The following is a 27,226-nucleotide window of genomic DNA, read 5'->3' on the forward strand; positions in this document are numbered from 1 at the left end:
TATCAATCATATCTATAGAGGCAAAAATTCCGACTGCCTAGCTTGCAAAGGCTTCCGGCAAGGGCAGCCTCGACCCTTCAAAAAACGAAGCAAAAAAGGAGGTTATCTACAGCCGATATCAGGAAATCAGCGGCGGTCACAGACCCGGTACGGCTGTAAAGTATGTGAGGTAGCTATTTGTAACTCAGCGAGCTGCTGGTACTTCTATCACATGCAAAATTAGGTGTGTGGTGATGTACCTTGAGTTGCGCTAATTTTAATTGGCTCTAGACCCCTGTCGCGACCTCGTTGCAGTCTTGTGCCGGTCAAAGAGATAAGCTAACTTCTGTACTGTTCCTTCAAGGATTGACCACTCGGAGCGACTCTTGACGCCGATGCATAAAGGGACCGAGATCGCTCGCAAAAGAAATAAAGTTTAGCTAATCTATAAAAACCTTGCGCAAAAGCGATCTTTGCCTCAAACTACGGCATTGCATGAATCGTTGCCGCAGATTGCGGCATTCCTTATAAATTCGCCGCAGAAAATGCCGCAGATAAAGCCGCTTTCGTGGCCGTAGCCCTAATTTACACCAGTAATTAAACAGTTTCAGAGACATGGTTGTATTGAAACTGCCTAAATGATTCGGATGATATCAGTCCCGGTGTCTCGAGTGATCGATTTATCAGCAGGAGTAGACCAATCTTGGGAAGGACGTCCGCACACGCCCCGCGCCCCCCCGGCGCGTCCCTCCCTTTCTAATTCCTTGTTCTTTTCATATTTTAGCGGAAATGGCTTGACAATGTCACTACTAGCCGTGTCTACAATTCGATGGGTTTCGATCATTGTGCGGTAAAGGCAATCGCGATACTTACGGCAGTAGCTTGGTTGATTGCCATAGCATATATGCCAAACATGATGCCAATTAGGGTGTCAGAGATGGGGTGCGTGGGGACAACCTCGGTGCTATGAATTGTGCATAAAACCTTATGTAATAAGAAGTCAGACTGGGTTGGCACCGAAAAGATTGGATGAAACACTGATTATGTTAAAAGCACCTGTCACGAAGGGTTATCAATAATCGATACACACTGTCAGGCTACTAGCCACTTATCTACATAGACGATTGAAATAAGCCAAACGAGTGGAAATGTATTATGAGTACGTTCCTAGTTGTGTTATATATTTGTATAACTAGTATTTGCCCGAGATTTGTCGTAAATGGAAGTTGAAGACAATGAGAAGCTGCATAGAGAGTAGAGACAATGGGGATTCTTATCCATGTTCAAACTATCTAAATACACCGACGGAACTGCCGAGGAATTTACCGCCCCAATCGTTCTTGCCCCTGGCCCTTCTAGAGAATCATTTCACATGAGTCTATGGTTAGACCTGGAGCTTTATTTCGCTCGGTAAGCATTACGATTAGCGATCATGTCTTGGCCATGCCTTTTCCCTATGTTGCTTCTCTAGACCCTACGTCCCAAGTCAGGAAAGCAAACACTACCCGTAATATAATAAAACATTTGAATTTCTCATCTCGACGTCCTGACTGTAAAACATCATGTTGAACACGCTTTCTGCCATGTTATTGTTCGCCAACGCCCACTCGCCCATCGTAGCCGGATCTGCCTTGCCATGCGTCCATGACACCTTCTCTAGCATTGCGCTACACAGCACTCATATCCGGCCAATCAGCGCAAGCATGGCTAATGTGACAGCCCCCAAGACTATGGCCAACTTTTGGCCTATAGAAACGCCAATCTCTGTCCAAGTGTGCAATGCCACCGTCCAATACACCCACCTAGGCTGGAACGACACCATCAACACTTTTGTCCATCTGTCTGTCTCGGTTGACTGGAATGTACGTCTTCTTGGAACCGGAGGCAGCGGCTGGGCCACCGGCCAGATTGCTGGCCTGGTGCTTCCTGCGACGAAAGGCTTTGTTTCTGTGGCGACTGACGGTGGCCATTCCACGTCGCCGCTTGCGCCTGCTGCAGATTGGGTCTTGGCAGCCAAAGTGAATATCAACTGGAACCTTTTGAACGATTTTGCGTCTGTTGCGCTGGATGATGCAGCGATACTGGGTAAAGAGGCTGTGGCTGCCTTCTACGGATCACGCTCCAATAAGATATATTTTTTTAAAGCAGTTTAATATAGCTATAATACTTATTATACTACTAACCTTATCTTAGCCCTTCTAATACTATACATAGCATATTTTATTTATACTTGATATTGATATATTTAATAGTTTAGGAAGTCCTATTTTCTAAACTGAGAATAAACGTTAAGTTCTTATTAGTTAAGCAACTGGGAATAAGGTGAGTTTTTGGCTTACTCTGCGATCATGTCTCCCTACAATCCACAAGCTATATAAGTAAATACTGGTAGGCAGCCATAGATAAAACAGTTGTGACATACAGTCTGATCTGCTTGGGGTTAATCTTTGAGCCCTTGTATAAGTTTTCATTCATCGTATTTAACATATCCTATCACTTCCCTCATTTCGTTTGTTTATGCGAGAAGCGAGTGACAATACAGTCTTTCTTTTATAATACCTATCGTTTCAGTCACTAACCCCTAAAAACCACTTAGAGTAGGTTCTTTGAACGATTACAAATAAAGATATATAAGGCTATCGACTTCCTCCAAGAGAATTTGATATCCTTTCCACCTATATCCAATGGCCGCGATTTCCCGCAAGATATCGACTTACATACTTAAGGAGGCCTGTCAGCGTGGCCTTTTGTCCTTAAGCCTGCGCCGCCGCTGTGATTGCTTCAACGAGCTTCGGCACAACCTCGGGGTTCAAGTGCACACAATGGCCAGCCTTGACCCGCACAACACTGACATTGTTGAGAGCCTTGACCATACCCTCCTGCGCATCCGGAGGCAAAGCGTGGTCGTCCTCGGCAAGAACATACGTCTTAGGGACACTAACATCCGCGGCGCAGAAAGTCTGAGGTGTCTCAAAACTGGCCGTGCTCTGTTGGACACCAGCGGCGAGTAGCTGATTAGCAAGCTCGGGTTCAGTGTCGTTGTATAGAGCGTCCTTGGCACCTTCGCCAAGGGCAATGACATCTCCCTGGATAAGTGCGTTCATGTCAGTTAACTTGTTTCAGAACCGTTTTGTGTTATTCTGTTTGGATATTTTACCTTGTTGTTCATGAAAGGAGCGTAGTCTCCACCGAGAGCCATGAGGAGGGACAACTCCCTGGCAGGAAACGCAAACGCTGCAAGGTAGACAACGTGTTTGATGCCTCCAGGTAAACCACGTGCGGCGCGCTCGTGAACCTGGTAGCCCTCTGCAGCTGCAGAGGCAGGGATACCGCCATAGCTGTGACTGACGAGGACAATTTCCTTGCCGGCTGAAAGGTGTGACTCAATGATAGAATGAATGACTGCCACGTCGTCTTGATATGTCTTGCCACGGATAGCGGCGGCGTTAGTGCCGCTCGAGGCACCTTGTGGTTTCAAGACGGTGAAGCCGCTGTTGATTAGGCCTTGTGCTAGGGGATGCCATTGGGCGGCTGTCTGCCAGGCGCCGTGGACAAGAACAATTATAGGCTTAGTTGTGGCCATGATGTGCAAAGAGGTAGGTTGAGGTATTGAGTGATGCTTTTAGATGTGTTGTGGTTATGTTTCGTTCTTGGCGGCATCTCCCAAGATTTTATATGTTTTTCCGTGCACCGTATAGGAGGATTAGCAAGTAAGTAAGCCACAAATCTGTCCCACTCCTTGGCGGCCAGATATTCGCCCCAGGACACGGCACATTTGACTCAGAACCCCGCAGTTATTAGCGTTTTGCTAAAAACGGCTCCACATTTACCACAAGGTATAACATATAATTCACCCCCATGGTGTCGCTATATTTGCATCAAGCCAAGCTACTGAGACAAACTCCGTTTGCGGAGGGCCAAGTACCGCGCCTCCCTTGATAATGAATATGACAAATCGATGGGCTCATTCTCTTGCCTTTTCCCATTCATTAATCATCCAAGTGTTTGTAAGCCATAGTGATTATACGGGGCGTATTGATAGTTGGTTTGATACCACCTTGTATGCTGCTGGCGGTTCTTATATTGCGCTATCCTGAGCGTGCAGTCTACCTATACTTTCTACTTAAATCACTGTCCACTGAGATGTTGCAAGAGGTCGGAGCAAGGAATGCCATAAGAAAGAGAGTTTTGTCAATTGACGTTGCACCATAAATGGCCCGTGTATATTATACTGGCTCAGACTACTCTTTGTGTTTCAGGATGAAATTACTCCATATGCCCGTGCAAAATGCAGCAATGAATCAACAGGATTGAGTTCGGGCTATTTATAAAACAGTGATCGGATCTACGGCACACTACGCTAAACTGCCGATACATTAAACTTTTGTTAGACAAGGGAAAATGAAATCATATACTACGATGCGCAAGGCTGTATGGAATAAACTTCTCGTATTACAAGGATAGCAGGCTTCTTACAAGAAAAATAAATAGAGAACGATCCCCCATCCACATTCGTTGTTACTGGTCTGCAAGCCATTAAGAACACACATCCCAGCTTAAAGCCTGATAGCAACAGAAAGCTCTGCCTGTTTTCACAACGATATTAAATACCACGGGTAAATGAAATTGCCATTTCTTGGGATATAATCGAGACAGGAAATTATACTAATAATCGAGCAGCTTCCGTCAATCATGCTCGCCAAAGCCGTCGTCCTCACCACATTCGCATGCAATGCATGGGCATCACCCTACGTCGTCACCAACCCAAAAGACCTGAAGAACGACTGGCACAGCAATGACTACACCGGAACTCGCGGCAAGGACCAGATGATCCATTGGAAATTCACCATCGAAGGACACAACGCCGTCCCCGACCCTGGCGACTTTTCAACCGTTTGCAAGGGCGTGCAGAACGGCGAACTGTGCGGCGAACCCTGCACCAAGCCCGGGGCCTTTGTGCCATGCAAGAGCGAAACGTACGAGGCCCGCCAGTGGTTCAATGAGTATGGCACTACCGTTGAAGTGCGCCGTACTACGTTCCCTGATGCTGGGAAGAAGGTCATCACCAGTGCTATGGCCAATATCACTGAACAGGACGTGGTTGGCACAGTGCATTACAAGCTGAAGTTTGGGGATTTCCAGAAACAATTCATTTCTACATTTAATCCTCCAACGGCTTAGATTTAGGTTTCTTCTAGATTAGTATATTTTAAATATAATTAACCTGTTATTCGAGATGTTTATTTTAACTTCCTAGTATTATATAAATATACAAGTTAGCTGTATAAGGTTACTTACTAATTATAGTAGTATAAATTCAATTCGCACCAGATATCTTGGTTACTTCTGTGGCTGAATCCTGCTCTTCAATGTGTGTCGGGATGTGGAGGGCGCCAAGCTTTGGATGGGCCGGTCTCGCTACCATGAGGATATCCACGACATCGTGGTTAAAACAACCAAGTTGATTTAAACTAGCTTAGTTCGGAGAGTAAAGGCACTGCTAAGATTATGTAATATTGTCATGTTCGACTCTTGCCCCGTCTAGCTGCGGCACGGTCATGGCTTGTGAAAAAGCAGACACGCCCTACATCTGAGGCACGACTTTACTCAAGGACACTACAGTATCATTTAGACGACAATAAAGAGATGGCTACAGTGAAGTTGTTCAAAACTTCAATGCGCATGTGCACCCCTAGTCACATTATCCTTTAGCAGATCACATTTGCAGTCTGATTAAAATGCAACGTTGCGCTCGATCGACAAGTCCCCGCATATAGTCAGGGGTAGGCGTTCCATCATTAAACCATGCGTTGATCAAAGCCATTTATTTCCGAATTTCATGCCGCCCAAACAAAGGGCCAGTTAGGCGGCGCGTGGGCATCTAAACTAGGTGACATGAAACAAATACTAAAACGGCACCGCCCTGGCGATTGCATTTTCCACGACTGAACTTCCCCGTGAAGGGGAAAATCCCTGCTGCCAATCGCCACGTGCCTGGGGACGTCAGCCAGGATCGATCCTAGCATCACAAGATCCAAGGTTTAAGGAAATGAGGAGATGTCTCTTGCCCTCGTCTACCACATTGTATCATGAGTTCTAATGAACATCAGAAACAAGGGCGGTTATCAATGCACCGGGCAGGTTTCGCTTTAAGTGGAAGCTTCTGAGGGATTGATATGAATGCACTGGTCACGGAGCTATGAAGGGCAAGTCGAAATCTCCTGACCACGGTTTTGCCTGCATGCACTCATCTTACAACGTCGAGTGACAACCCCCTATTGGCTCACGTGGAACTAATAGCAGCTGGCTTTGCTTTCGAGGTAGGATCTGAATTAGGAGATGTGGATTAGGAGACAAAGACAAAGAACCACAAGATGCGCGCTGAAATCAACCAGCAAGAAGGCTCAATACAAATATGCTACGTCTGCCTCAGTCCTTTGCAACTGTTCAGATAACTTTGCTCTATCACACTAGCTGATCATCGTCACTGAGATTAGTCACCTTCTTGAACAGACCAGACAAAAGAGCCGTCTTAATCCTTTCCAATCTTTGAAACCAATATGAAAGTCTCTAGTGGGGTGCATGCTTGTCTCCTTGGCGTTTTTACCCAGCATGTTGCGCAATCATGGGCGCTATCAGGAGAGGCGAAAGCAATGGTTGAAGACTCTATGGAGTGGATGGATAGGTTCTACGACCCAAAGATCTCACAGCTATATGACCTCGACTCTAAGGCGGCAATGAACCACGAGACACTAGCCTCTACATGGTATGCGGTCGGACTTCTTGCACGGAACGGCGACGGTGATGCCTCAAGGGCTGAGGATGTCATAAGATATGTCATCAAGGACCAGCATGAGAACCCCAAAGATTTGTGGTATGGCGACTATACGCGAGAGCCGGAGGAGCCAACTGTTGGCACAGCATGGTACCCTGCCCGCATGTACGGATCGTGGGACCCTAACTGGCGTGGCTTCGTCGGTCTCAGCTTCATCACGATATACGAAGAGTTCGGTGATCTGTTGTCCGACGATTTGAAGGGGCTTATGCTGGACAGTCTATATAACTGCAGCATTGGCGACTCATACCGCGAGGGTGGTGTCAACGGAGATAACCTCTATCCATCTTACAGCAATCCTGCAATCATGCGTGCAATCGGGACAAGCTGGACCGGTCGCCAAATAGGCGACGACAATATGACACAGGCTGGAGAGGACTATGCGAAGAAGATCATTGGCCTCTTTGACTTGCATGATACGCTTTCTGAATTTAACTCAGCGACTTACACCGGCATTTCACTCTTTGGTCTTACACTATGGTGTAAGTATGGCCATGAGGATAGTATTCTCTCCCAAAGAGGTCCAGATCTCCTGCGCGGTGTCTGGAATTACACTTCGCAACTGTGGAATCCGGGGATGCGGAACCTCGCTGGTCCATGGGACCGCGCATACACGTTCGACATGACCAAGTCTCTCGGTATCCTATCTCACTTTCTCGCACCCATTATCGGGAGAAAGGAGGCGGGTGTATGGCAGTACCCGGAGGTCATGAGCCATGCCCGTGACTGGGCTTGGGCGCCACTCATTGCCGTCCACTCGGAATTCCACAACTCATTGCTTTCGGATGATCTTAAGGAGTCACTGAAGACATTTGATGGAGAGAGGACGTACAATGGGAAGGCCTACTATCCGCCCTACGACCTTGATACCCGCAATATAACGACGTGGCTCAGCGAGTCGCTGATGATAGGAGCTCAGTCGTATCGGACGCAGAGCGCAAACGGACCGTCAAATAACAAAGCCCAGTTCCATCCCGCTGTTGCACACTGGGCTTATGGAGATGATAACATCGGATGGCTCAGCGTAAGTTGATAACCTTCGGAATTCACACCTGCCTTTACTAACACAGCACCCAGCTCCGTCCTACTGAGGCCCACGTCCTGATGGAAGTCTCACCAAAGAAGCTGAAAGTGACTTATCCTGAGGGGACCAGCAGTTCAGTATTCACTTTTGTGGCCTCTCACTCACTCGCGAAGAGGGATGTCCAGTCTTGGGCTGACATTCAAGGCATTTCGATATCTGTCTCTGGAAATGCAAATCCCGTGCCAAAGGTCACATTCGCTGGCCGATATGGTGGTTCGGGAAGTCCAATTTACGACCACAATTACTGGAGTTTGGTCCACACAATGCCTGCTGGATTTGAGGGCACCCCTGAGATTATCATTGAGTTCGAATGAGACGTAAACCTGGTTCAAGACCAACAAGAGGCTTTTGCGTCAAACATCAGACATGTAATCAGAAGATATAACCCTATTGTATACATATGTTTAGTAGATTTCAGCCATTATCAATTTGCGATTCAAGAAAGCCCTTCGCTTAGAAGTATCACGCAAGTAAGCCTCCTATAATCAACGCGGCAAGAGTTATAATGAAAGCAGCCGATCCGGGCTGTAGAGAGGCGGAATCGTTGTCATCATCTTCATTACCAGCGCCGGATTCGGATCCATTCCCTCCACTCGAACCTGATCCGCTCTCCTGGCTCAACACAAAGACCTCGCCCGTCTTGTCGGAACTGAACCACAGTCGACCTTTAGAGTCCCACGCCAGACCAACGGGGCGGAAGCAGTCATCCGGACATTTTGAGAGATCTTTGTTATAGATAATGGGTGTAGTGGCGTTTGTACTTCGTGAAGACGATGCAGGGCGGCCGTTTTGGAAATCTACGTACGAGACTTTGTAGCCAACTGGCGGATTACGGTTCCCTAAGGGTTTCAGAAGTGGACTCGGTAAGGGGTTAGGCGAGGGGAGCTTACAGCTTCCGTGGAAAGATATATAGGCTCTTGTGCCATTCTCGTTGAACTTCAGGTCTAGAGGCGCGGTATGGGCTTGGAATGCAAGTACTGGGGCAATATAGTCGGATTTGCATTCCGCGTCTGTAAGGGCGGTAGCCTTATCACCGTCAGCCTGACGGTCAGCTGGGAATTGATCGCCTATTTTGAGGTCGCCGAGATTAGGGAAGTCATTTGTTGACCAGAGTGTATAGCAAAGAGGGTAGCCGTAGTTACCACCCTGATCATCAGAGCCATTAAGATAGCCGTGGAAGTTCATCTCCTCGCCTGGGTTGTCCTCGTGGATATCTTTGCCATCACGATGTAGATCATCAGCTGAATTCTCAACGCTGAAAATGCCGCCTGTCTCAGGATGCTCTGCTACGCCGACAGAATTGCGCAGACCCCAACCGATGATCACGCCATCGAGGTAATCGTAGGGTTTTCTATCGGAATTGCTGCTGAAAGACGAGATGTTAAAGGCGCGAATCTGAGAGCGCCCAGAGTCACGATCTTCAGCCCCTACGTCATCATTCCCATCGCTGCCGCGGGACACGAGCAGCATATCTGGATGTTTCTGTGAGATAAGCAGGGTTCGTGAGGTGTGACCTCCATTAGTCATATTGGAGACTAGAGTCTGGGCGGAAGACTTTCTGAGGATCACTTTAGACGGGTCATAGGGCCACGCAAAGACCTCATCGGATGTAGAAGCGTAGAGTGTACGTCCATCTTTGGAGAGGGCGATGCCATGGTTTAGCTAGTACAGTATATTACTTAGTTGAGGTCAAGAGATGGACGGTCCGGGATCTGAGTAGCTTACATTATCCTTCTTTAGCAGAGTGGTCTTCTTTCTGACTTGCAAGCAGGTTCCTCCTTCATCATCGAGTTCGAAGTGGATTATACCATTTCCAGAATCTATAACAATAAGAGCACCCTCGCTATCGAATAAAATACCTCGAGGTCGTCTGAGCTCCTTGGCAACGATACTGTAGTCCCAGCTGTCTTCGGTAACGGGTGCTGGATAAGAGGTTTTGAGGGTTTTGAAGTTACACTGTTGGGCTGAAGCGATGACGATGAGGAGCGTTATGGTGGCGAGGAGGAGGATGGACGCCATCGCAAAACGCGGGGTATGAATGACGTCGGGATCAAAAGGTGGATTAGACCAGGGTTGATGGATGTAACCGAACTATGGGGATGTTGATAGGAGTATATATACCCCGGGTACGGGTATCAAAAAGTGAGTAAAGCCGTGAAGCATGAATGAGGATTAAACAGAATAGTGGAGGAAATAGTTGGAACAAATGACCAAAGTCGGAAGCGGTCATCAACGACCTTGGCCAAGAAAGTTGCATGACTTCATCATCCAATGAGACAGAAGACAGGGGTTGAGAAATTTTAGGCTAAAGCAGGCCGATCCTGGCGGATGCCACCAACCAACTTACCCTAGATCCCCTTTATGAAGAAGTTGGGGGAAGTCAATCGTATAAGCACTAACTCAGCGGACTCTTGATTTAACATGCATAATTATACCAGAAACCCTCAGTATGCATATGTTACAAGTAGTCCAGAATTGTGGTATAATGTCCAGGATATGCGTTGACATTTATGGCTGCGAATACATAAATGCATCACGTGCAGCTTAAAGATACTTCTTGAAGTGTTTGGAATAAATGAAGGCTAGGGGGCAGAACCAAGCCATTTGATACCACTACGTTACAGAGAAAGTCGAATCTCTCTTTGCCCTCTAGCAAGCTCAAGACGCTATGCCTAGAAAACCATCAGTGCAGGCGTCTGTAGCCTCGACTGCACCCCGTTCCATACTCGCGGCTTCTGGGGACGTTCAGGCAATCCATTGCAGCAGCAAGTAATTGAAACCAAGCGGGGGGCTGTAAACCCTGCAATCCCGACCTCGAAGAATAATGAGATTGTGATCTTCTCAGAACTTTCGAGAAAATTAGGGCCTACAGATCTGTGCTTTATATATCAGCCTATCGAGTTCTGGTTCGCAAACGCCCTGGAATTGGAGAGTTTACGATGCCCTGCAAACGAGGGGGAGGGGCTAATAGATATTGTATAAACAGAAGAAACTAAGTAACGCTGATGGGTTTAAGCTAGGCATATTAAATTTACCGACTAGCTGATTTTTGTAAATTGATCTGACAGGTTTCTAGTCAGTTGATACAGTACTCTAGGGCGATTCTAGACCTTGGCGGCCATCTCCGCCATTTGACCCTTAGTCTCGAATAACTCAAATTGTTGGCCCAAGTAGCCATAAACAAAATAATACACAAGACCGTTCCAGCTTCTAGGTGGAGTGAAACCATCCCGCATCAGGAAGTAGGAAAAAAAGTCCCTTGTCTGGTTCCCCACGGCACCTATTCCGATGCCGTGGTAGCCGGATTCTGGGCGGGTCATTGATAAGTAGCCCCATCGGGCGATGGATCTGGCAGGCACTGAGTGGCTGCAGCCAATGCCGACGTTCCTGAGTTCTAGCGTGTACGACATCTCGCACACAATGCTCGCGAGTTGCACGCGCATCGCACACAACATCCTGGCATAGCACTGATAAGTAACGCTTATCGTCGCTTGGAGGCCTGACAACGACCAATAACAGGCATGGTGTGACAACAAAATGGGAATGGAAACAAGGCCAGTGGTATCGTACCCCATGAACGAGTGCGATAACTAGGTGGGCACGGGAGAAGCGGCAACTGCTATCGGTCGAATCTTCAATTGTGCGAACCGATGTGGGGTTCCCAGGATCTAGAAATACAGTCTTAGAGCCTACTCGCTTTGCCTCTCTCGATGTCCATTTTACTGTGTGGCCTGTGTCCTTTCACCTCACCCACGTCTCCAGTGTCGCCCATCTCTGGTTCAATCCGGATTCCTACAAAGCCAAGGACTCAGGCAGGCATGGCATCTTACAATGAGAAGCTCAAGGGCGGGGACCACGAGCTGTCCCTCGAGTCAGGCAGCGGCGACATTCCGACGGTTCAAGACTTCAATTCATCGTCTGACCATGAACCTGGCGTCTTAGCAAGCCTCCGCCGCTTCGAGGCTCGCATGGACAAGGCTCTAGGCGTCGAATCTGAGGCCATCGTACGCAAAACAGAAGAGGACAAACGACCCGTACCATGGCACGAGGAGCTCAACATGGCCCTGATTTGGGCCTCGGGTACTATGGGCATCAGCTGTTTCGCCACCGGGTTCCTGGGTTGGGAGTTCGGCCTGAGCTTGAAGCAGAGTCTGCTCATTTACGTCTTTGCCTCTATCCTTGGTGGCTCAGTGTCATCATACTGCGCTACCTTTGGTGCGGCAACCGGCCTACGTCAGGTTTCCGTCTCCCGTTACAGCTTCGGCTGGTATCCCAACAAGATCATTGCATTCCTCAACGGTATTGAACAGCTGGGTTGGGCTTCTGTTGCCACCATCAGTGGTGGCCTGGCCCTTACCGCTGTCGCAGACGGCCACATATCTCTCGTTGTCGGCGTTATCATCATCGCCCTGGTTTCGCTCGCCATCAGCTTTTTGGGTCTCAAATACATTCTGATCTACGAGCGCTATGCCTGGTGCATCTACTTCGTCGTGTTCATGATCATCTTCGGCATGGTGGGACCGTACGCCGACAGCAAGACCCCTGCCTCTAGTTCAGGCATAGATCTCTCGGGTAATGTGCTTTCTCTGATTGCCATCGTTTACGGCAGCTCCGCATCGTGGGCGACTATGGCTTCAGACTACTATGCGCACTACCCAGCCAATACATCAAGACTTAAAGTTTGGCTCTTGACTACTGCCGGTATTGGTATCCCTACAGCGATCGGCATGACTGCAGGAGCTACGGTTGCAAGTGCACTCAACAATGTCGACGCCTGGAAGACCGTATACACAGACCCCCACCAGGGTCTTGGCTTCCTCATCAGAGACATGCTGCATCCTCGAGGCTTCGCCAAGTTGCTTCTCGTTCTGCTATCCTTCAGCGGCATCAACACCAACATCATGTCCCTCTACTCATCGGCCATTTCATTCCAACAGATGGCCACCCCGTGTGCCAAAGTTCCTCGCTTTGTCTGGACACTTGGCAATTTTGTAATTGTCATAGTTCTGGCTATCGTTGGTCGCCAAAAGCTCAACACATATCTGCAGGACTTCCTGAGTCTCCTGGGTTATTGGTGCACCAGCTACTTCGTCATCCTTTTCGAGGAACACACCATCTTCCGCAAGCGTGACTTCGCCAACTACGATCTTGAGGGCTGGAACAGCCGGGACAGGCTGCCACATGGCATCGCTGCCTCCGTTGCCTTTCTTTTGGGTGTTGTTGCGTGGTGCATGGGAATGGTTGAGACCTGGTTCACCGGACCACTTGGCAAGTTGATTGGAACATACGGAGGAGATGTTGCAAATGAGTTAACCTTTGTGGTCACCGCGATTGTGTACCCAGTTGCTCGATATTTGGAACTAAAGTACTTCGGCAAGTAGATTGTAGTTGTCAGCATCCGTCATCAGTAGAACATGAATCTCTAACTGTTATATCGTCTATCCGTCCCTGAACATGATCATACTGGTCTTGATGGGATGTTTCCCCTGAATCATTATCGCGATACTCAGTGCTAGAGATGTCAATTTTATTCAAGGTCAACAACCCAATGCCTTGTAGCGTGGTTAGCTAGACAAGCCAATCGGAGATCACGCTTAACTGGTAGTTCCAACCCAACTACCAAAGTCTAATAATTTGCGATTGCGGGGTTTATTCTCTCCCTCCATGCCTGACTTGATTCCATTATTAATAAATACTCTGCATTAATGGCCCGCACGCAATGGTAACAGAAAAAAAGCGACGTTCTCGCTACACTTCCGTTGCTTGGTCTGTACCTTCTACACGTCATGGATATGTGCTTTTGCTGACTAGGTGCGCCACAGCGAGAGATGCCAACAGCGCAAGACCAGATGCAGCGGCGAGCAACCATGTAATGGATGTCGTAAAGCCTACACAAGATGCCTCTATCCACGTGCGACACGTTATCGATCTTCCCGTTGTGTCTCGTGCGTGTCACTCTGCAACCTTGGAGTCTGGATGCTTACCTCACGTACTAGGGCAAAGGCGCCTCTCCAAGAGCCAGAGACTGTTCAGTCAGAGAAAGAAAGTATGGAGGATGGCTCAGAAAGCCTGGATTCACTAGGGCAGAGCTGGCCCCTAGAGGCTCCAGGTTCGGAATTAACATATGATAATTTCGATGATTTCATACGTCTCACCGAGCGTCAGTTATTTCAAGCTGACCATCAAAGCAACAATTCCAGCGCAAACCCTTGCTCAGGGTGCTTCGTCTCCAGAGAATTGGACATTTTATGCGTGCAGGGAAGGATTTCTCCTCGAGGAGCACTAGAAGCTCTCGATCAAAGTTTCTGGTGTCGAATTCTTGCAATCTATGAAGAGGAAGTCGGCATGATGTATCCCTTTCTTGACATTCATCAGCTGAGCCATGAGATAATCGATGGAAAAACACGGTCCGGTTTCGATTGCCCGCCATCTAGTAGCCTCTATAGCGAAGGTGTTGGAAATATTGCCTTCCTCGTACTGGCGATTGTTTCAAGCTTCGAAGGCTCAAAGGCTGTAGAAATCGCGAGCCCCGTTGTTGAAGAGGTTTTCGTTTCAACTATTCCCAAAATACACCTCCAGTCACCTGACTTGGGCGATTTGACGTTATTGGCTTTGACTGTAAGTGAATTCTTTCTGGCACGTTGTGCTTACATTAATCCGTCGTTCTTTCATAGTGCATCTTCTTCTTTCTTAATGATCGTGAGAAAGAGGCGTGGAGAACAATTGGTACAATCGTGAGACTTGTACACGAACAAAGCTCTCAAGAGGAAGAGGCCACCGCCGACAAGATTTCTGATACTTTCTTCTGGTCTCTATATACCTTGGATCGAAGATGGAGCTTTGGCACCGGACTGCCATTTGCAGTTCAAGACTCGGAAATCAACAGACCATCACTGCCAATGGTATGACCCCAAATACCTATGCTTAATACATAATCTGAACAATGATACAGAACGACAGCAGCTATTCATTAGCTTATCTCAAAGAAATGGTTTCATTTTGCGGCATAGCCTCGGATGTGCGAAGCTTCTTCTTCGGCACTTTGGCACCCAGGCTCCAAGACTCTGGCTCAACGCAGGACTATTTGCAGTTCCGAGTTATTCAATGGCAGCAAAACCTGCCACGCCGATTGCAATTCCGCGGCATTGACGATAAATTTAACGTGGCAACTGAGAAACGCGGAGACTATAAGCTACGATTAATGCTTTATCTACGAGCTAATCAGATGAGAACAATTATTCTTCGCAAAGCAGCTAGTCGCTTCGGGTCGCACAACATCGACACATCAAACTTTCAAGTCATGATCCAGGTTGCTCGAGACTCGATACAAGTGTTGGCCAGACTGGCTAAGGAGACTGACATATATCATGCTCAACACAAGACGTTTAACCATTTTCTGGAGACAGCTTTGTCTTCGTTGCTTCTTGCTACCTGCTATGCCAGTCCCGACCAGAGCAAGTCTTGTCTCCCAGATGTGATTACTGCAACGCAGCTTATCCACCGACTGGCACGGGAATCTTTGATCACGAGGCGTCTGAGGGATAAATTACAGACCATACGGAAAGCGACTGACGAACTGAGAACGCAGAGATACACGGAAAACGGGGCGAGCTTCGGGCTAGTGCCTGATACAGGGACAATGAGAGTTAACCAGGGCTCTGGCTTCCCAGAAGCAGCACTTGCGACAAACTTCACAGGGGACCCCATCTCACTGAATGGTCTTCCAACGGCATCGAATATCCCAATCGGTCTATTTGACCTAGATACTGCAGAGACCACCTGGGCAGACACTGACCCGTCATTGTTTAACAACCTGAGCCATATTCTTGGTAACTGCGAAAACTTTACATTCTTCTAGCCAGTTTTATCATTGTATCATAGTGATAGATTTAAAACTATGCATTCATTACTATGGTATATAAATAGTGACACTCTCTCCTCCTCTTCTCCCGTCGGCATGGCCATACGTGTCACTTATGACGGATCGGAACGGCAGTCTCTGTTGTCACATTAAGACTCAACAAGTCGGGCCGTGAATAGTGTCCCACCAGATCGAGATTCTGCTGCATCATGCCCCGGAATGAAAGGTCAACATCGGCATATAGAATGCCCTCTTCTCCAGGTCCCAAAGGTTTGCACAGCTCAGAGCCATCGGGCCCGTAGATCATGCTGAAACCACCACCTGGGGCTCTGGCGTAGTCAAACTTTTCTAACCCTGTCTTTGCCTTACTGTCTTCTGTCAGTACTTGGGAGCAGACCAAGACATAGCAGGCGCCTTCCATCGCCATGACCTGTGAGAACCTGTTGCAAGCAGGCGGCGTCAAGTGATACGGCCAAGGTTGGCCCTCCAAGGCATCCCAGCAAAGAGGCCAGCTGGACACCTGGATATCTAAGTTTTGAGAGTACTGGTAGTAGCGTAGCAGAGGCTGGGTGTGCTCCCAACAGTTCAACCCCCCGATGTTACCGAACGAGGAGGGTGCAACAGCTTTGACGGAATTGGCCTGCCCGTCTCCCCAGTATGCTCTCTCAACGTGGGTTGGCTTGATCTTTCGTCGATGAAGAACAATAGTACCGGTCTCATCGATAAAGGACTATACAGGAGTGAGTAACTTTTCACTAGCAGCGATAGAAGCAGACGACCTACCTGGGAAATATAGAGGGAGCCTTGATATCTTTCGCTGTATCCAAGCACAATGAACACCCCAGCTTCGCGAACAGCTGTTTTAATTTGTTCCATTTCCTCAGACTCCTTCTCCAGGGAATTCTTAAAGTACTCGCTCATAAATGCAGCATTGCTGACTGGCGAATTTGCCCAAATTGTCCTAGAAATACCTCATTAGTTGACCATATTCGCTGCACGAGACTTGGACTTACCATGGGTAACCTGGGATAAAGATCTCAGGGAAGCCAATGACATTGGCCCCTTTACCAGCAGCCTCTTGGATCAATCCGATCGTTTTGTCAATGCTCCCTTTCAAGTCGTTCCAGCATGGTTCGGCCTGGATAGCAGCTACTTTGCATTTGGAAGGCATTGTGAGAATATTGATAAGAAGAAGAGAGTTTTGTTCTTGCTTGTACAACGAATGGGTTTTGACTGTTTATGGACGTATTTATGTGCAACATTTACCCCCCTCTCTTACCCTGCCTACGATAAGCCATCAATTACAAATTCCCCTGGGATCTGTCACCCGCGATGGATGTCGGAATCAACTCATCTTTACCCCACATTCTATCAACCGATCTGATGCAGATCTCGGAATCAACCATGATACCAAGATTCTTATCTCATTCCGATGGTTCTCCTCCAATCACAATCAGGGTCGAGTAATCAATAAACCCAAAGCCAGATTAGCTTCATAACAAGCTTTGCCACCATGACTCGTCTAAGTCGAGTCGACCCTTTACCCCACAACAAAATCTGGGGTCAACAGTGAGAAACTGTCATCTACAGTGCCGTCCTCACGTGCCACCGTGAAAGAGCCAGGCCAAATTCTAGATTAGTGTCTCGGTTCTTTGTCTCGTTGATCTGGTTTTCGGAATGAGATCTGCGCTAATAGCTCGTTCTGATAGCCCAATGTTAACAAAAGTTCTCAATTCCGGAATGAGTCCTTCGCCATAGCCATCCGATAGCTGATTAATGCGGCTTTGGGTAATTGATATCCGAGTTACCTGGTGGCGTTGGGCTGGATACCTTGACTTGCAGCAAGCTTCGAGCGTATAGGTGCGGTGAAGCGCAGTTGAAGAAAGGTAATGTGAAACTGTAACTAGGTATAAAGTGACCTTGCATAAGCCATTTTGCCTACCTCTGTGCTATAAATACAAAGGGGTGTTCCATCGCTACTCTGAATAAAGTCAGTTCTCTATACATTGTACCAAGGCGCCTCGCTATTCGAGTACCACTTCAGGAAACTCATTGATAGTTAAACTCATCAACTTGTTTTACCGAGCCAAGTTCCAACCTGGAGACAAGTTTATCTACGGGATATATGGCATTCAATACCAAGGCCAAAGCCCAAGCGGCCCGCAGCTAGATCTCATTCAGGAATTCGACAAGCTCATCACTGGACAAGCACACCTTGATCGCATCACAGTCCCAGGTACTGATGAGATGAGCACCCAGATTTGGCTCTCATATTGGTGGCCAGAGTCCCACGCTAAAATTAAAGGATTTTTATTACATATACTTATTTATTATATAAGCTTATTATATATATTTAGGTAAAAAATAAGCTATTATATTTACTTATTATATATATTAAAGCTTTTTTTTAATATAACTAAACTATTTAAAATCTATAATAAACTTAAAACTCTATATTTAATATTCATTATTAATATATAGCTCTATATAGCCCTAACCTAACCCTAGAAACGGCATATCCGTAACCCACTGCAGAATATCCCAGTTAATTCTATCTAATCCATTAATATCAACGTCTTGATCTATAAGGAATGACATACAGTCTTGTTGTAAAGTAGAGCTTGGATCAGCCGTAGGAACATGACCACGGATCTCGGTATGGGGTTGCTGCGTTTCGGCCGACCCTGGATATAATCCAGTTTCTGTTAAGGGCCAAACATGATGCTTTCTCATCGTTACTTCCAGTATATGCATTCCTTCTTCTATCATCGATACCTTGTCTGGAACTTCTCCCAAAATTCGCCAGGCTTGTTCGAATTCCTGCTGCTTGACCTTGATTTCTTCTGGCACGGCTAAACACAAGTCCAATGCTAAAACAGCAACAGCGGAGAAAAAGGAAAAAAAGACGCCACCCAGCATGAAATGCGACGACGAAGCTTCGCGGCTAAATTTTCCGAGGCTCACTTCTCCATCGATGATGAACCGAGCGCTCTTCAGTGCGATTTCCCGCGACTGGTCATATGGCGTCTCAGATATACCACGAATAAGGTAGGGAAGATGTAGTCTGCAGCGCTGACCATGAAGGAGCAGATGTAGCGAATAGCATTGCCCTGCAATATATTCCATATTTTGGGAAGAAGAGTAGGAGGGACCACTTCCGCCTTTTAGAGCTAGGGGCTGCGGCGTATCCTGTATAGTGCTGGCGATAGCAGCATCAACTTCCAATACTTGCCCATAAGTTGAAACACCCGTGAGAGGACTTTTATCAATCGCCGACTTTATCTTTTCTGCCAATCTGATGCGCTCAAGAAAGTAAAACATAGATGTAGGTTTCGTGAGCCCTTGGCCTAGTAACTCACTTGCGTCTGTGAGGTTTTCGTCTTCGAGATTCAACGGTTTTCTCACGGCCATATGAAGAGAACTGATGAAATATGTACCTTTTTGAGGGCCGGGGTAAGCAGCCAGCATCCTAAGATACGAGATTAGTAACTTCATATACGCCAAGTCAAACTACTAAGTCGCATTACCAGTCAAGAGTGGCGAGACGCCACCAAACTCTCCGCCCGACTTCAGCCCTGACTCCATACAGACTTGGGTTGTCCTGAAGGCTGGTCCTATCGCCGGGGTGATCGATACGATGAAGACCTAGTTGGCGGCACATTGTTATAGTCTGAGCCAAGACAGTGGAGCCTCTGGAAGTAAGGCCTTCGAAGTGGAATATTGCGGAGTTAAGAATAGAGAGACCCTGCGCTAACTCTAGTGACACTTCCGAGTTTCGGTGGCATTGCTCGAGTACATCGAATGCAGTAGTTGTCCACGAGCTGGCCTGAGCTTGGGCTTGTGCGCGACAATAAAACAGCCCCGCCAATTCGGCATCGATTTGAGTCCAAGTGCGGGCAACAAAAGCAAATATCGCTAATAACAGTACGGCAAGGCTTGCGGAGATATGAGGGCCGCAGTCGTATGCTTCGGTTACCAGCTTCCTCAGTGTGGGGCCGTGGACGATGTAGCTCATGTAGTTGAGTTCTACGATGTATTTATTCACCAGACTTTGGGCTTCCTCGATCGTAGGAAACCATATGCAGGCAGCATAATCCTTCGGCTGGGCCCCGGGAGGAGGCTGCATCGCAATGGGGCATTTGCGAACCAAGATATTATGTGTAGGCGTTGCTCCCTATATGAACAGATCAATATCCTAGCCGCGAGATAGAAAAACAGGCAAGTTTAGGACATCATAGGTGATAAAGTCTTACATCGTTTTTGAATAGTGAGCGATCGATTGAAAAGGCATCCTCGGTCAGTTCTTGGATCATCGGTGACAACTGCCGGTGAAACTCGGGGTCTACGTCGGCTTTGAGCACGACCCTAGGTTCCTCTCCGGATAAAGGATTTTTAGAAGCCGATGAATTAGTGAGTGCCGCAAGATGTGCTTCAATCTTATCCAAGCGACTCAAGATAGCGTCGTTGGATGCGGCGCCGGCTTCGGGCAGGTGCCTAGTAGGGGGCTGCAATGAAGGACATGGAACTCCGCGGCTTAAACAATTAGAACAAGGAAATTGACGGTTACACCTCAGTTTCCGTTGCCTGCAAAATTGGCACGAAACCGCTCGTGATGCCATTCTGCTTGAGGTTCAGCACCTTGGTGGCACACATCGATATTCGAGAGTGGCCGAGGTGGATATGGACGCGGCGGTAAATAAAGTGCGCGAATTTTAGACGTATAATAAGCTTCATAAATACCCACCATTGATGCAGGCCCGCGCTAACTTGATTCAGAGGCGAGCCCCTAAAAAGAAGAGTTTTGGGAGAAGAACTGGTTAGTTTCATCTTCATCGTCACCTGAGGGCGGATACGTGTGAGTCCATCAAGGTGGGGGTAGGGCAAATCCCGAGCTGGATACCAGCAGCTACGGAACATACTAGTAAAAACGGCCATAATAACCACCGGATCGCCGAGCCTTTTGTTGTATGGCAGGGTGGCTTTGATCCAAAGAAGACTAGCTTCCACGGACTCCATGGACTCCATGGGGCACCACCAGTGGATTCGTCGCTAGTACTTCCGATTAATATATAGCCTCTAGAATGCTTTAAAAGCTTCTGTTTCACGGTAAATCTCTAGATTGCATTAAACACGGTACTAGATGTGCCTATAGCGACTGCGAGCTCCCGCACCGCTCTTCTCTCTTTCTCTTTACTACCCCCGGGTCATACGAATACAAAGTCCAGAACACAAATTTGAACGATATTCTCAAAGTACGAGTACGCTCGAGATCTTCATAACGGTCGGCTAGACGGAGTATTCTGTCTTGAAAGCATCCAATGGCATTTGATAAGGCTAAAGATTCGCCCAAAGACTTCGAGTCTGATTCGCTGACGGCGATCCCGTACTGGAGACTGCCGATCGCTCAGACTGTCACGCCCGAAGTGATTCGTTATGACTACCAAGGTTCCGGTACAGAGAAGGAGCCTTATATCGTGCAATGGATCCCCGAAGATCCGAGTAACCCTCTCCTTTTCAGCACAGCCAGAAAATGGTTCATTACTATGACTGTTGCTATCGCGACGCTTGTTGTTACTTTGGTATCTTCAGCCTATACAGGTGGACTTGCTGAAATCACCAAAACGTTCCACCTAAGCAGAGAAGTATCTACTCTTGGTATTTCACTGTTTGTCCTCGGCTTTGCCATTGGGCCGTTGCTTTGGGCACCACTCAGCGAGGTCTTCGGCCGCCAAATTCTATTTATCAGCACCTATGCTGGCCTCACGATCTTTAATGTCGCCTGTGCCGTCGCTCCTAACGGGGCCTCGTTACTAGTGTTTCGGTTTCTAGCTGGTGCCTTTGGCTCATCTCCCTTAACAAATGCAGGCGGAACCATAGCCGACATGTTTCCAGCATCCCAGCGAGGCCCAGCGACAGCAATTTTTGCATTGGCGCCGTTTCTTGGTCCGGTCTTAGGCCCGATCTGTGGCGGCTTTATCGGCATGAACGCAAGCTGGCGATGGTTAATGGGATTCCTTGCGATCTTCTCAGGGGTTGTCTGGATTATTGGCTGTTTAACCATTCCGGAAACATATGCCCCAACCTTGCTGAGGCGCCGCGCTGCTAAGCTCTCAGCTATTACGGGCAAGGTGTATATCAGCGAGATCGATTTGAAAGAGGGACAGGTTTCATTGAGGAACTCAATCAAACCTGCCTTACTACGTCCGTGGATACTACTCTTTCGGGAGCCGATTGTATTGCTCTTATCTATCTACATGGCCATCATTTATGGAACACTTTATTTGTTTTTTGCCGCCTTTCCGATTATATATCAGCAGACTCGAGGCTGGAACCAAGGTGTTAGCGGCCTGGCGTTTTTAGGCATTACGTTTGGAATGATGGGAGCCATTATTTATATGATCCCTGATAATAAGCGTTATATCAGAGTCGAACAACGACATGACGGGTTTGCACCACCAGAAGCCAGGCTGCCACCGGCGATCGTTGGCTCTTTAGCTATTCCTGTGGGGCTATTTTGGTCTGCTTGGACCAATTCCCCTTCTATTCATTGGATTATTAGCATCCTGGCTGGCATTCCCTTTGGCTTTGGTATGGTTCTGGTTTTCCTCAGCGTGATGAATTATCTCATCGATTCCTACACAATATTCGCCGCTTCAGTGCTTGCCGCGAATTGTATCCTGCGCTCCCTATTTGGTGCGGCGTTTCCCCTTTTTACAGTTCAGATGTATGAGAATCTAGGGTTACATTGGGCATCGTCTGTGCCTGCATTCCTGGCGTTGGCCTGTGTTCCGTTTCCTTACCTGTTCCATAAATACGGATCACGAGTTCGGGCACATTGCCAATTTGCTGCCGAGTCAGAGGCTTTTATGCGCACTCTAAAGGGGTCTGAGACTCAGGAAACACCTGCTGATATGGTGGATGAACAGGCTCATCAGGCCAACGATTCCGGAGATGTCAGTACCGGTGCCGATGAAACAATCTTCACTCTCAATCATGCTCGGGCATCATCAGCCCATGGCCGACTTTCGTCATATGATGGTAATCCATACGATATTGATCGTGTTCACACGAGAAGCTCATTTTCTTAGTTCTTAATGGTCCAAATTAAGATGAGTCTGGATGTATTCAGAATATACAGTTTCTTTTTCTCTCAGCGTCTTACTTTTTTCTCCGCATTTTGCTTTCATAGATGCTGTCAAGTCTACCACACCCAATTCTTTCCAGTTTACGGTTTTATTCTTTCCTATGCTCATATCTGCCTCGCGACCTATCATAGTGTCGAGTTGAGGCGGAAGAGCATATTTTGTATGTTGCAATTTGAAGGTGTTATAATCACGGTATGGAAACTCTGGGAAGAGACCTATTAAACCGGCCATGATTCTTAGCTCTAAAGGAGGATCTCACACTATTTAGTATGCCACAGTCAAATGTCTGTTCATCTCGTCGTTTCAACCTTAAAACACACACTGTTCTAAGCAGATAAGATCTTGAACCCTAGTGTTAATTGCAATGTAAAGCGGCAGTGATCGAGCTTCCAATGTTGCTGGGTTAGGTTGACTGCGTCATCCGCCCTTTCACACGAATCTCATCTGACTGAACAACCCAAACTTGACTGAAGCTCTCTTTTCTTTCGTGGCTTGTGTCGTTCTATACACTGCTCGCACACTTGCTTTTGCATCTTGGTTAACCTATTCTTGCAGCTACAGAGACAATTTGCCCAAACACGCCACCGCCATTTCGATGGGCGACCCCGGTCCTTTTCCCTTAAACTGAGGAGTAAACACTATTTTATTATGGTTACTTTTGCCCGGGAGGGAGGGGTGCCAGCACCAACACCGATATGACGCCCCTGTAGGTCTAATCCGCGGGATCCGTGGAATCTTGTCTTAATCTCCGCTATGGAGATTCATGAATCTTTAAGAGATTTGATCTTGTCGTGTCCCAATAAATGTATGTATGTCCTAAGTCAAATTGCTTTCCTGCCCTAACTCCCCTGTATGTCTTTCTTCATACTGTGATCAAATTGAAGTATTACTGCCATCGTAATCACGCACTCAATTCCTAAAAACACAATGTGACAAGACTACTGATCTCCGTCGTATTATTCATTTGGACTAGTTTACCATGAGGACCCATAGCGGCGACCGCAGGCTTCCGAATCCCAATTTACAACCCTATCGGTCCTCTCAATCAGCATAACACTTGCTAGAAGCAATGGTAAAGGTACATGGACTGAAGCCAACCGGAATACTACGGTGGTACTTTTGTTTTCAAATTTCAACAAAATGGCTCACACAATGAGTCGCCTACTCTTACGCTCGCGGTGATAGCGCTCTCCGCGGAACCCGTGATGTCAACCTGGATCTCTTCCCTTCTGCGGTAGCACCGGAATCCCGACTGTCGCGTGTTTTATAGAGGAAAATCCCGAGCGCAACTTTGCGAACTAGATCCGCTTTCATGTGAACAACATTACATAACCGGTTAGACGATATGATTCTTGTAGTCACACGGCGATGAAAGAGTAATAGTAGTTAGAGGTGCCCCACCAAAATCTGGGCCCATGTTTACAAGCGTACAAACGCTCAAGTTACGTGCTACTTACTATAAAGTGGCAACAAAGTCCGCGTCTTAGCTTTTGATATGTTCAGGGTTTATCATATTCTTAGCAGGAAAAGAACCGTCCTTTCTCCAGCCTTTCTTCACCCTATTTGCTATACTCTGAGCCTCAAGACTTTCCTCCTTTTTTTTCACTTATAAAATTAACAAGGTTGAGCAACATGGCTGCCGATGGTCTCGCTTTTCAATGTGCTATCATCACAGGAGGGGGTGGTGGTATCGGCCGAGCACTCGCCGAGTATCTGATTCTTAAAGGCAAGAAAGTACTTCTTGCTGGGCGCACGGAATCTAACCTTAAGTCTACGACAAAGGAGATTGGTGCTGCGGGCTACTATGTTCTAGATACGGGCAAGATCTCCGACATCCCTGAGTTCATCATGAAAATCACTAGTGAACACCCAGAGCTGGACTGTTTGATCAACAATGCTGGAGTCCAGCGCCCGATTGATGTGCTCAAACACGGCGACTTTTTACAAAAGGCCGACTACGAAATCGACGTCAATATCAGAGGCCCTATGCACCTTTCCCTCGCCCTTATTCCTCATCTCAGAGAAAAGTCCAGCGCCTGCATCATCAACATCTCAAGTGGCCTTGCTTATGTTCCATTATCTGTTATTAATCCCGTTTATAATGGCACCAAGGCCTGGCTCCACTTTTGGTCTATGAATCTGCGAACGCAGCTTAAGAGCACGAACATTCGTGTCGTTGAGATTGCACCACCTATGGTAGCTACGGATTTGCATCGCGAGCGAGAGAATCCTGACGACAATAAGAAGGAGTATGCTCCTCATACTCTATCACTGGAGGAATTCATGCAAGAGATCACGCCAAAGTTCGAGAGAGGTGACGATACTATCGGGGCGGGACTGGCCTCTCAGGCAGTTGACGCGTGGTTCGAATTGTTTGGAAAGTATTATGATGAGGCGGCAAGTTCCTACAAGTAGATCATTATCAGAAATTATAGTCCAAAAGTCTGCGGACACCCTACCCTAAAGGCTGTCTGTGTTAATAGACATAAAGGGACCAAATCCCCTCAGGACTTTAGCTTCTTCATGCAACTTCAGACTTAATTTTACACCTTTTATTCTCATACCTGATATCATTGAACTGATCACTTGATTCCCTATCTGATAATGAAGGCCTTGTCTCAATTAGACCTTTGTGGCTGTTTGCACCTAGCTTGCAATTGAGACTGTTGGAAATTATCGTCTTTTGCAGTCTTTTCCGTGTTGTTACTCTTCACCTTTAAAATATATTAAAAAAGGGTATTAAATTAAAATAATAAAATAATTACTTATACCTAGGTAATACCTTAGCTAGTTATTAATAAGTTATGGAATATAAATATAAAACTTCCCTTTTTTCTAAAAGAGGGGATAAGATTATTAATATATATAGGTTTTCTAATAGTTTTATCCCTTGTTGGATAGCGTCATATTTCCCAGTGGCGTTGAGGTGTCCTCGTGGTCTGTTTTATCCAGGATTGGTACTTTTTGGTCAGCCAGCCTGTTTGCCAGAGCTGCTCTGGCGATAAGACGCAACAAATATCTCTAGTTTACAGTAATAGAAATCTTTCCAACATGCTGACCACTCGTCAAGTACTCAAAAGCCGCCAGAACACTTTCCCTACTAAAGCCAAACTCTTTTTCAACCGGAAGCCGTAGATTGTTAGTAGTCACAAACCGTGTGACCTCCTCCAACTGCTGCTTAGACCCTACCATGATGCCCCTTATCACGGCACCTTTCGAAAGAGCGAGGGCAGCGACGTCAGGCATCTTATCCTGAGCGCATGAGGCCAGAAAGCCAATGACAGAAATGCAGCCACCGTAAGCGACAGAATTAATGCTTTCAGCGATAGTACCAGCGCCTCCGTTCTCAAAAATATGATCAGCTCCGTGACCTTGTGTGATTTTGAGAATTTCCTCAGACCACTTGGGATTATTCTTGTAGTTAATGGTATGATCCGCACCCCACTTAGCCTTGACATACTCCAGCTTGGAGTCAGATGAGGATGTAATTATGGTCCTGGCCCCAGCTGCCTTAGCAAGAATCAAACCAGTAATTGAAACACCTCCAGTGCCTAAGTAGAAGTTAGTAGATGGTTGTCTTATCTTGCGTAATTCTATTTACCTAGAAAAAGAACGGTTTGGCCAGGCTTCAGAGGATTGTTGCCATACAGCGCATTCCAAGCAGTAGTGCCTGTACAAACAATCGCAGACAGTTCTGCATAGCTTAGCAAAGATTCGACAGGAACTTTGACGAGTGCGGAGCCTGGAAGAGTAATATACTCTCGTAGTACACCGTCGTAGCAGCCGCCAAGACTGTGGTTCCAGTCTGGTATCGCTCCATATAGTGCACTCAAATCGAATGGTGCAATGACTCTGTCTCCTTTGGCAAAACCTTCAACTTTATTGCCGGTGCAAACAACTTCTCCAGCCATGTCAGAACCAGGAATAACGTCGTCCTTAACTGGGAAGGGATATTTTCCAGTAGCCACGGCGAAATCTCGGAAGTTAAGAGCCACTGTTCGGACCTGGATTAGAACCTCATGGGCAGCGGGCTCCGGGATGCTTTCCGTGTGAATGGTAAGATCCTGTACCGAGGTACGCTGATGCAAACGGAAAACTTGCTGAGTCGACATATTTATTTGCGGTCAATGATAGACGAGTAAAAGATGATGTAGGAATGCGTTGGCTCAGGAGAAGAATAAGATGACAGGGCCCTTGTGGGCGACGAAACGCGGTTTATATGCACGGAGTTGTACAACGTTAACGAATACGCATTTAATTGTCCAATTCGTCATCACTTGTGCTATCACAAATATGGATGCTAATGTAATCGATATTTGGTA

General features: G+C 47.1%; 12 protein-coding genes across 12 annotated transcripts; 7 read left to right on the forward strand and 5 right to left on the reverse strand.

The window, feature by feature from the left end:
* Nucleotides 1-1,541: 1,541 nt before the first annotated feature.
* FOBCDRAFT_197795 (uncharacterized protein) lies at nt 1,542-2,132 on the forward strand (the record flags this gene model as incomplete). Its single annotated transcript, XM_054703533.1, has 1 exon — nt 1,542-2,132. The coding sequence occupies one exon, from the start codon at nt 1,542-1,544 to the stop codon at nt 2,130-2,132; it is 591 nt and encodes a 196-aa protein (XP_054559508.1).
* A 374-nt stretch (nt 2,133-2,506) lies between these two features.
* On the reverse strand, nt 2,507-3,654 carry FOBCDRAFT_177793 (Alpha/beta hydrolase fold-1). The gene is made up of 2 exons (XM_054703534.2): nt 3,137-3,654; nt 2,507-3,065 (listed from the first exon to the last, which is right to left on the reverse strand). Exons 1-2 carry the CDS (start codon nt 3,560-3,562, stop codon nt 2,733-2,735), a joined length of 759 nt encoding a protein of 252 aa, XP_054559509.1. The 5' UTR covers nt 3,563-3,654; the 3' UTR covers nt 2,507-2,732.
* Nucleotides 3,655-4,511: 857 nt separating this feature from the next.
* On the forward strand, nt 4,512-5,216 carry FOBCDRAFT_156156 (uncharacterized protein). The gene is made up of 2 exons (XM_054703535.2): nt 4,512-4,595; nt 4,660-5,216. The coding sequence occupies exon 2, from the start codon at nt 4,672-4,674 to the stop codon at nt 5,158-5,160; it is 489 nt and encodes a 162-aa protein (XP_054559510.1). The 5' UTR covers nt 4,512-4,595; nt 4,660-4,671; the 3' UTR covers nt 5,161-5,216.
* A 1,323-nt stretch (nt 5,217-6,539) lies between these two features.
* Nucleotides 6,540-8,212, forward strand: FOBCDRAFT_248447 (uncharacterized protein; the record flags this gene model as incomplete). The annotated part of the gene is made up of 2 exons (XM_031174957.2): nt 6,540-7,838; nt 7,892-8,212. The coding sequence occupies 2 exons, from the start codon at nt 6,540-6,542 to the stop codon at nt 8,210-8,212; spliced, it is 1,620 nt and encodes a 539-aa protein (XP_031051742.2).
* FOBCDRAFT_216443 (soluble quino protein glucose/sorbosone dehydrogenase) lies at nt 8,187-10,086 on the reverse strand. The gene is made up of 3 exons (XM_031174958.3): nt 9,624-10,086; nt 8,789-9,560; nt 8,187-8,737 (listed from the first exon to the last, which is right to left on the reverse strand). The coding sequence occupies exons 1-3, from the start codon at nt 9,915-9,917 to the stop codon at nt 8,361-8,363; spliced, it is 1,443 nt and encodes a 480-aa protein (XP_031051743.2). The 5' UTR covers nt 9,918-10,086; the 3' UTR covers nt 8,187-8,360.
* A 1,630-nt stretch (nt 10,087-11,716) lies between these two features.
* FOBCDRAFT_127666 (permease for cytosine/purines, uracil, thiamine, allantoin-domain-containing protein) lies at nt 11,717-13,279 on the forward strand (the record flags this gene model as incomplete). The annotated part of the gene is made up of 1 exon (XM_031174960.2): nt 11,717-13,279. One exon carries the CDS (start codon nt 11,717-11,719, stop codon nt 13,277-13,279), a length of 1,563 nt encoding a protein of 520 aa, XP_031051745.2.
* A 595-nt stretch (nt 13,280-13,874) lies between these two features.
* On the forward strand, nt 13,875-15,756 carry FOBCDRAFT_126455 (uncharacterized protein; the record flags this gene model as incomplete). Its single annotated transcript, XM_054703536.2, has 3 exons — nt 13,875-14,516; nt 14,573-14,800; nt 14,851-15,756. The coding sequence occupies 3 exons, from the start codon at nt 13,875-13,877 to the stop codon at nt 15,754-15,756; spliced, it is 1,776 nt and encodes a 591-aa protein (XP_054559511.2).
* Nucleotides 15,757-15,868: 112 nt separating this feature from the next.
* FOBCDRAFT_316368 (carbon-nitrogen hydrolase) lies at nt 15,869-17,109 on the reverse strand (the record flags this gene model as incomplete). Its single annotated transcript, XM_031174962.3, has 3 exons — nt 16,773-17,109; nt 16,543-16,720; nt 15,869-16,489 (listed from the first exon to the last, which is right to left on the reverse strand). Exons 1-3 carry the CDS (start codon nt 16,928-16,930, stop codon nt 15,869-15,871), a joined length of 957 nt encoding a protein of 318 aa, XP_031051747.2. The 5' UTR covers nt 16,931-17,109.
* Nucleotides 17,110-18,252: 1,143 nt separating this feature from the next.
* FOBCDRAFT_125787 (uncharacterized protein) lies at nt 18,253-20,378 on the reverse strand (the record flags this gene model as incomplete). The annotated part of the gene is made up of 3 exons (XM_059607801.1): nt 18,253-19,228; nt 19,287-19,933; nt 20,013-20,378. The coding sequence occupies 3 exons, from the start codon at nt 20,376-20,378 to the stop codon at nt 18,253-18,255; spliced, it is 1,989 nt and encodes a 662-aa protein (XP_059464285.1).
* A 699-nt stretch (nt 20,379-21,077) lies between these two features.
* On the forward strand, nt 21,078-22,847 carry FOBCDRAFT_197804 (major facilitator superfamily domain-containing protein; the record flags this gene model as incomplete). Its single annotated transcript, XM_054703538.1, has 1 exon — nt 21,078-22,847. One exon carries the CDS (start codon nt 21,078-21,080, stop codon nt 22,845-22,847), a length of 1,770 nt encoding a protein of 589 aa, XP_054559513.1.
* Nucleotides 22,848-24,536: 1,689 nt separating this feature from the next.
* On the forward strand, nt 24,537-25,319 carry FOBCDRAFT_270189 (uncharacterized protein; the record flags this gene model as incomplete). Its single annotated transcript, XM_054703539.1, has 1 exon — nt 24,537-25,319. One exon carries the CDS (start codon nt 24,537-24,539, stop codon nt 25,317-25,319), a length of 783 nt encoding a protein of 260 aa, XP_054559514.1.
* A 606-nt stretch (nt 25,320-25,925) lies between these two features.
* FOBCDRAFT_127286 (uncharacterized protein) lies at nt 25,926-27,016 on the reverse strand (the record flags this gene model as incomplete). Its single annotated transcript, XM_054703540.1, has 2 exons — nt 25,926-26,455; nt 26,506-27,016. The coding sequence occupies 2 exons, from the start codon at nt 27,014-27,016 to the stop codon at nt 25,926-25,928; spliced, it is 1,041 nt and encodes a 346-aa protein (XP_054559515.1).
* Nucleotides 27,017-27,226: the final 210 nt, after the last annotated feature.

This window comes from Fusarium oxysporum, chromosome II, assembly GCF_013085055.1.
Source record: "Fusarium oxysporum Fo47 chromosome II, complete sequence".
NCBI lineage: Eukaryota > Fungi > Ascomycota > Sordariomycetes > Hypocreales > Nectriaceae > Fusarium > Fusarium oxysporum.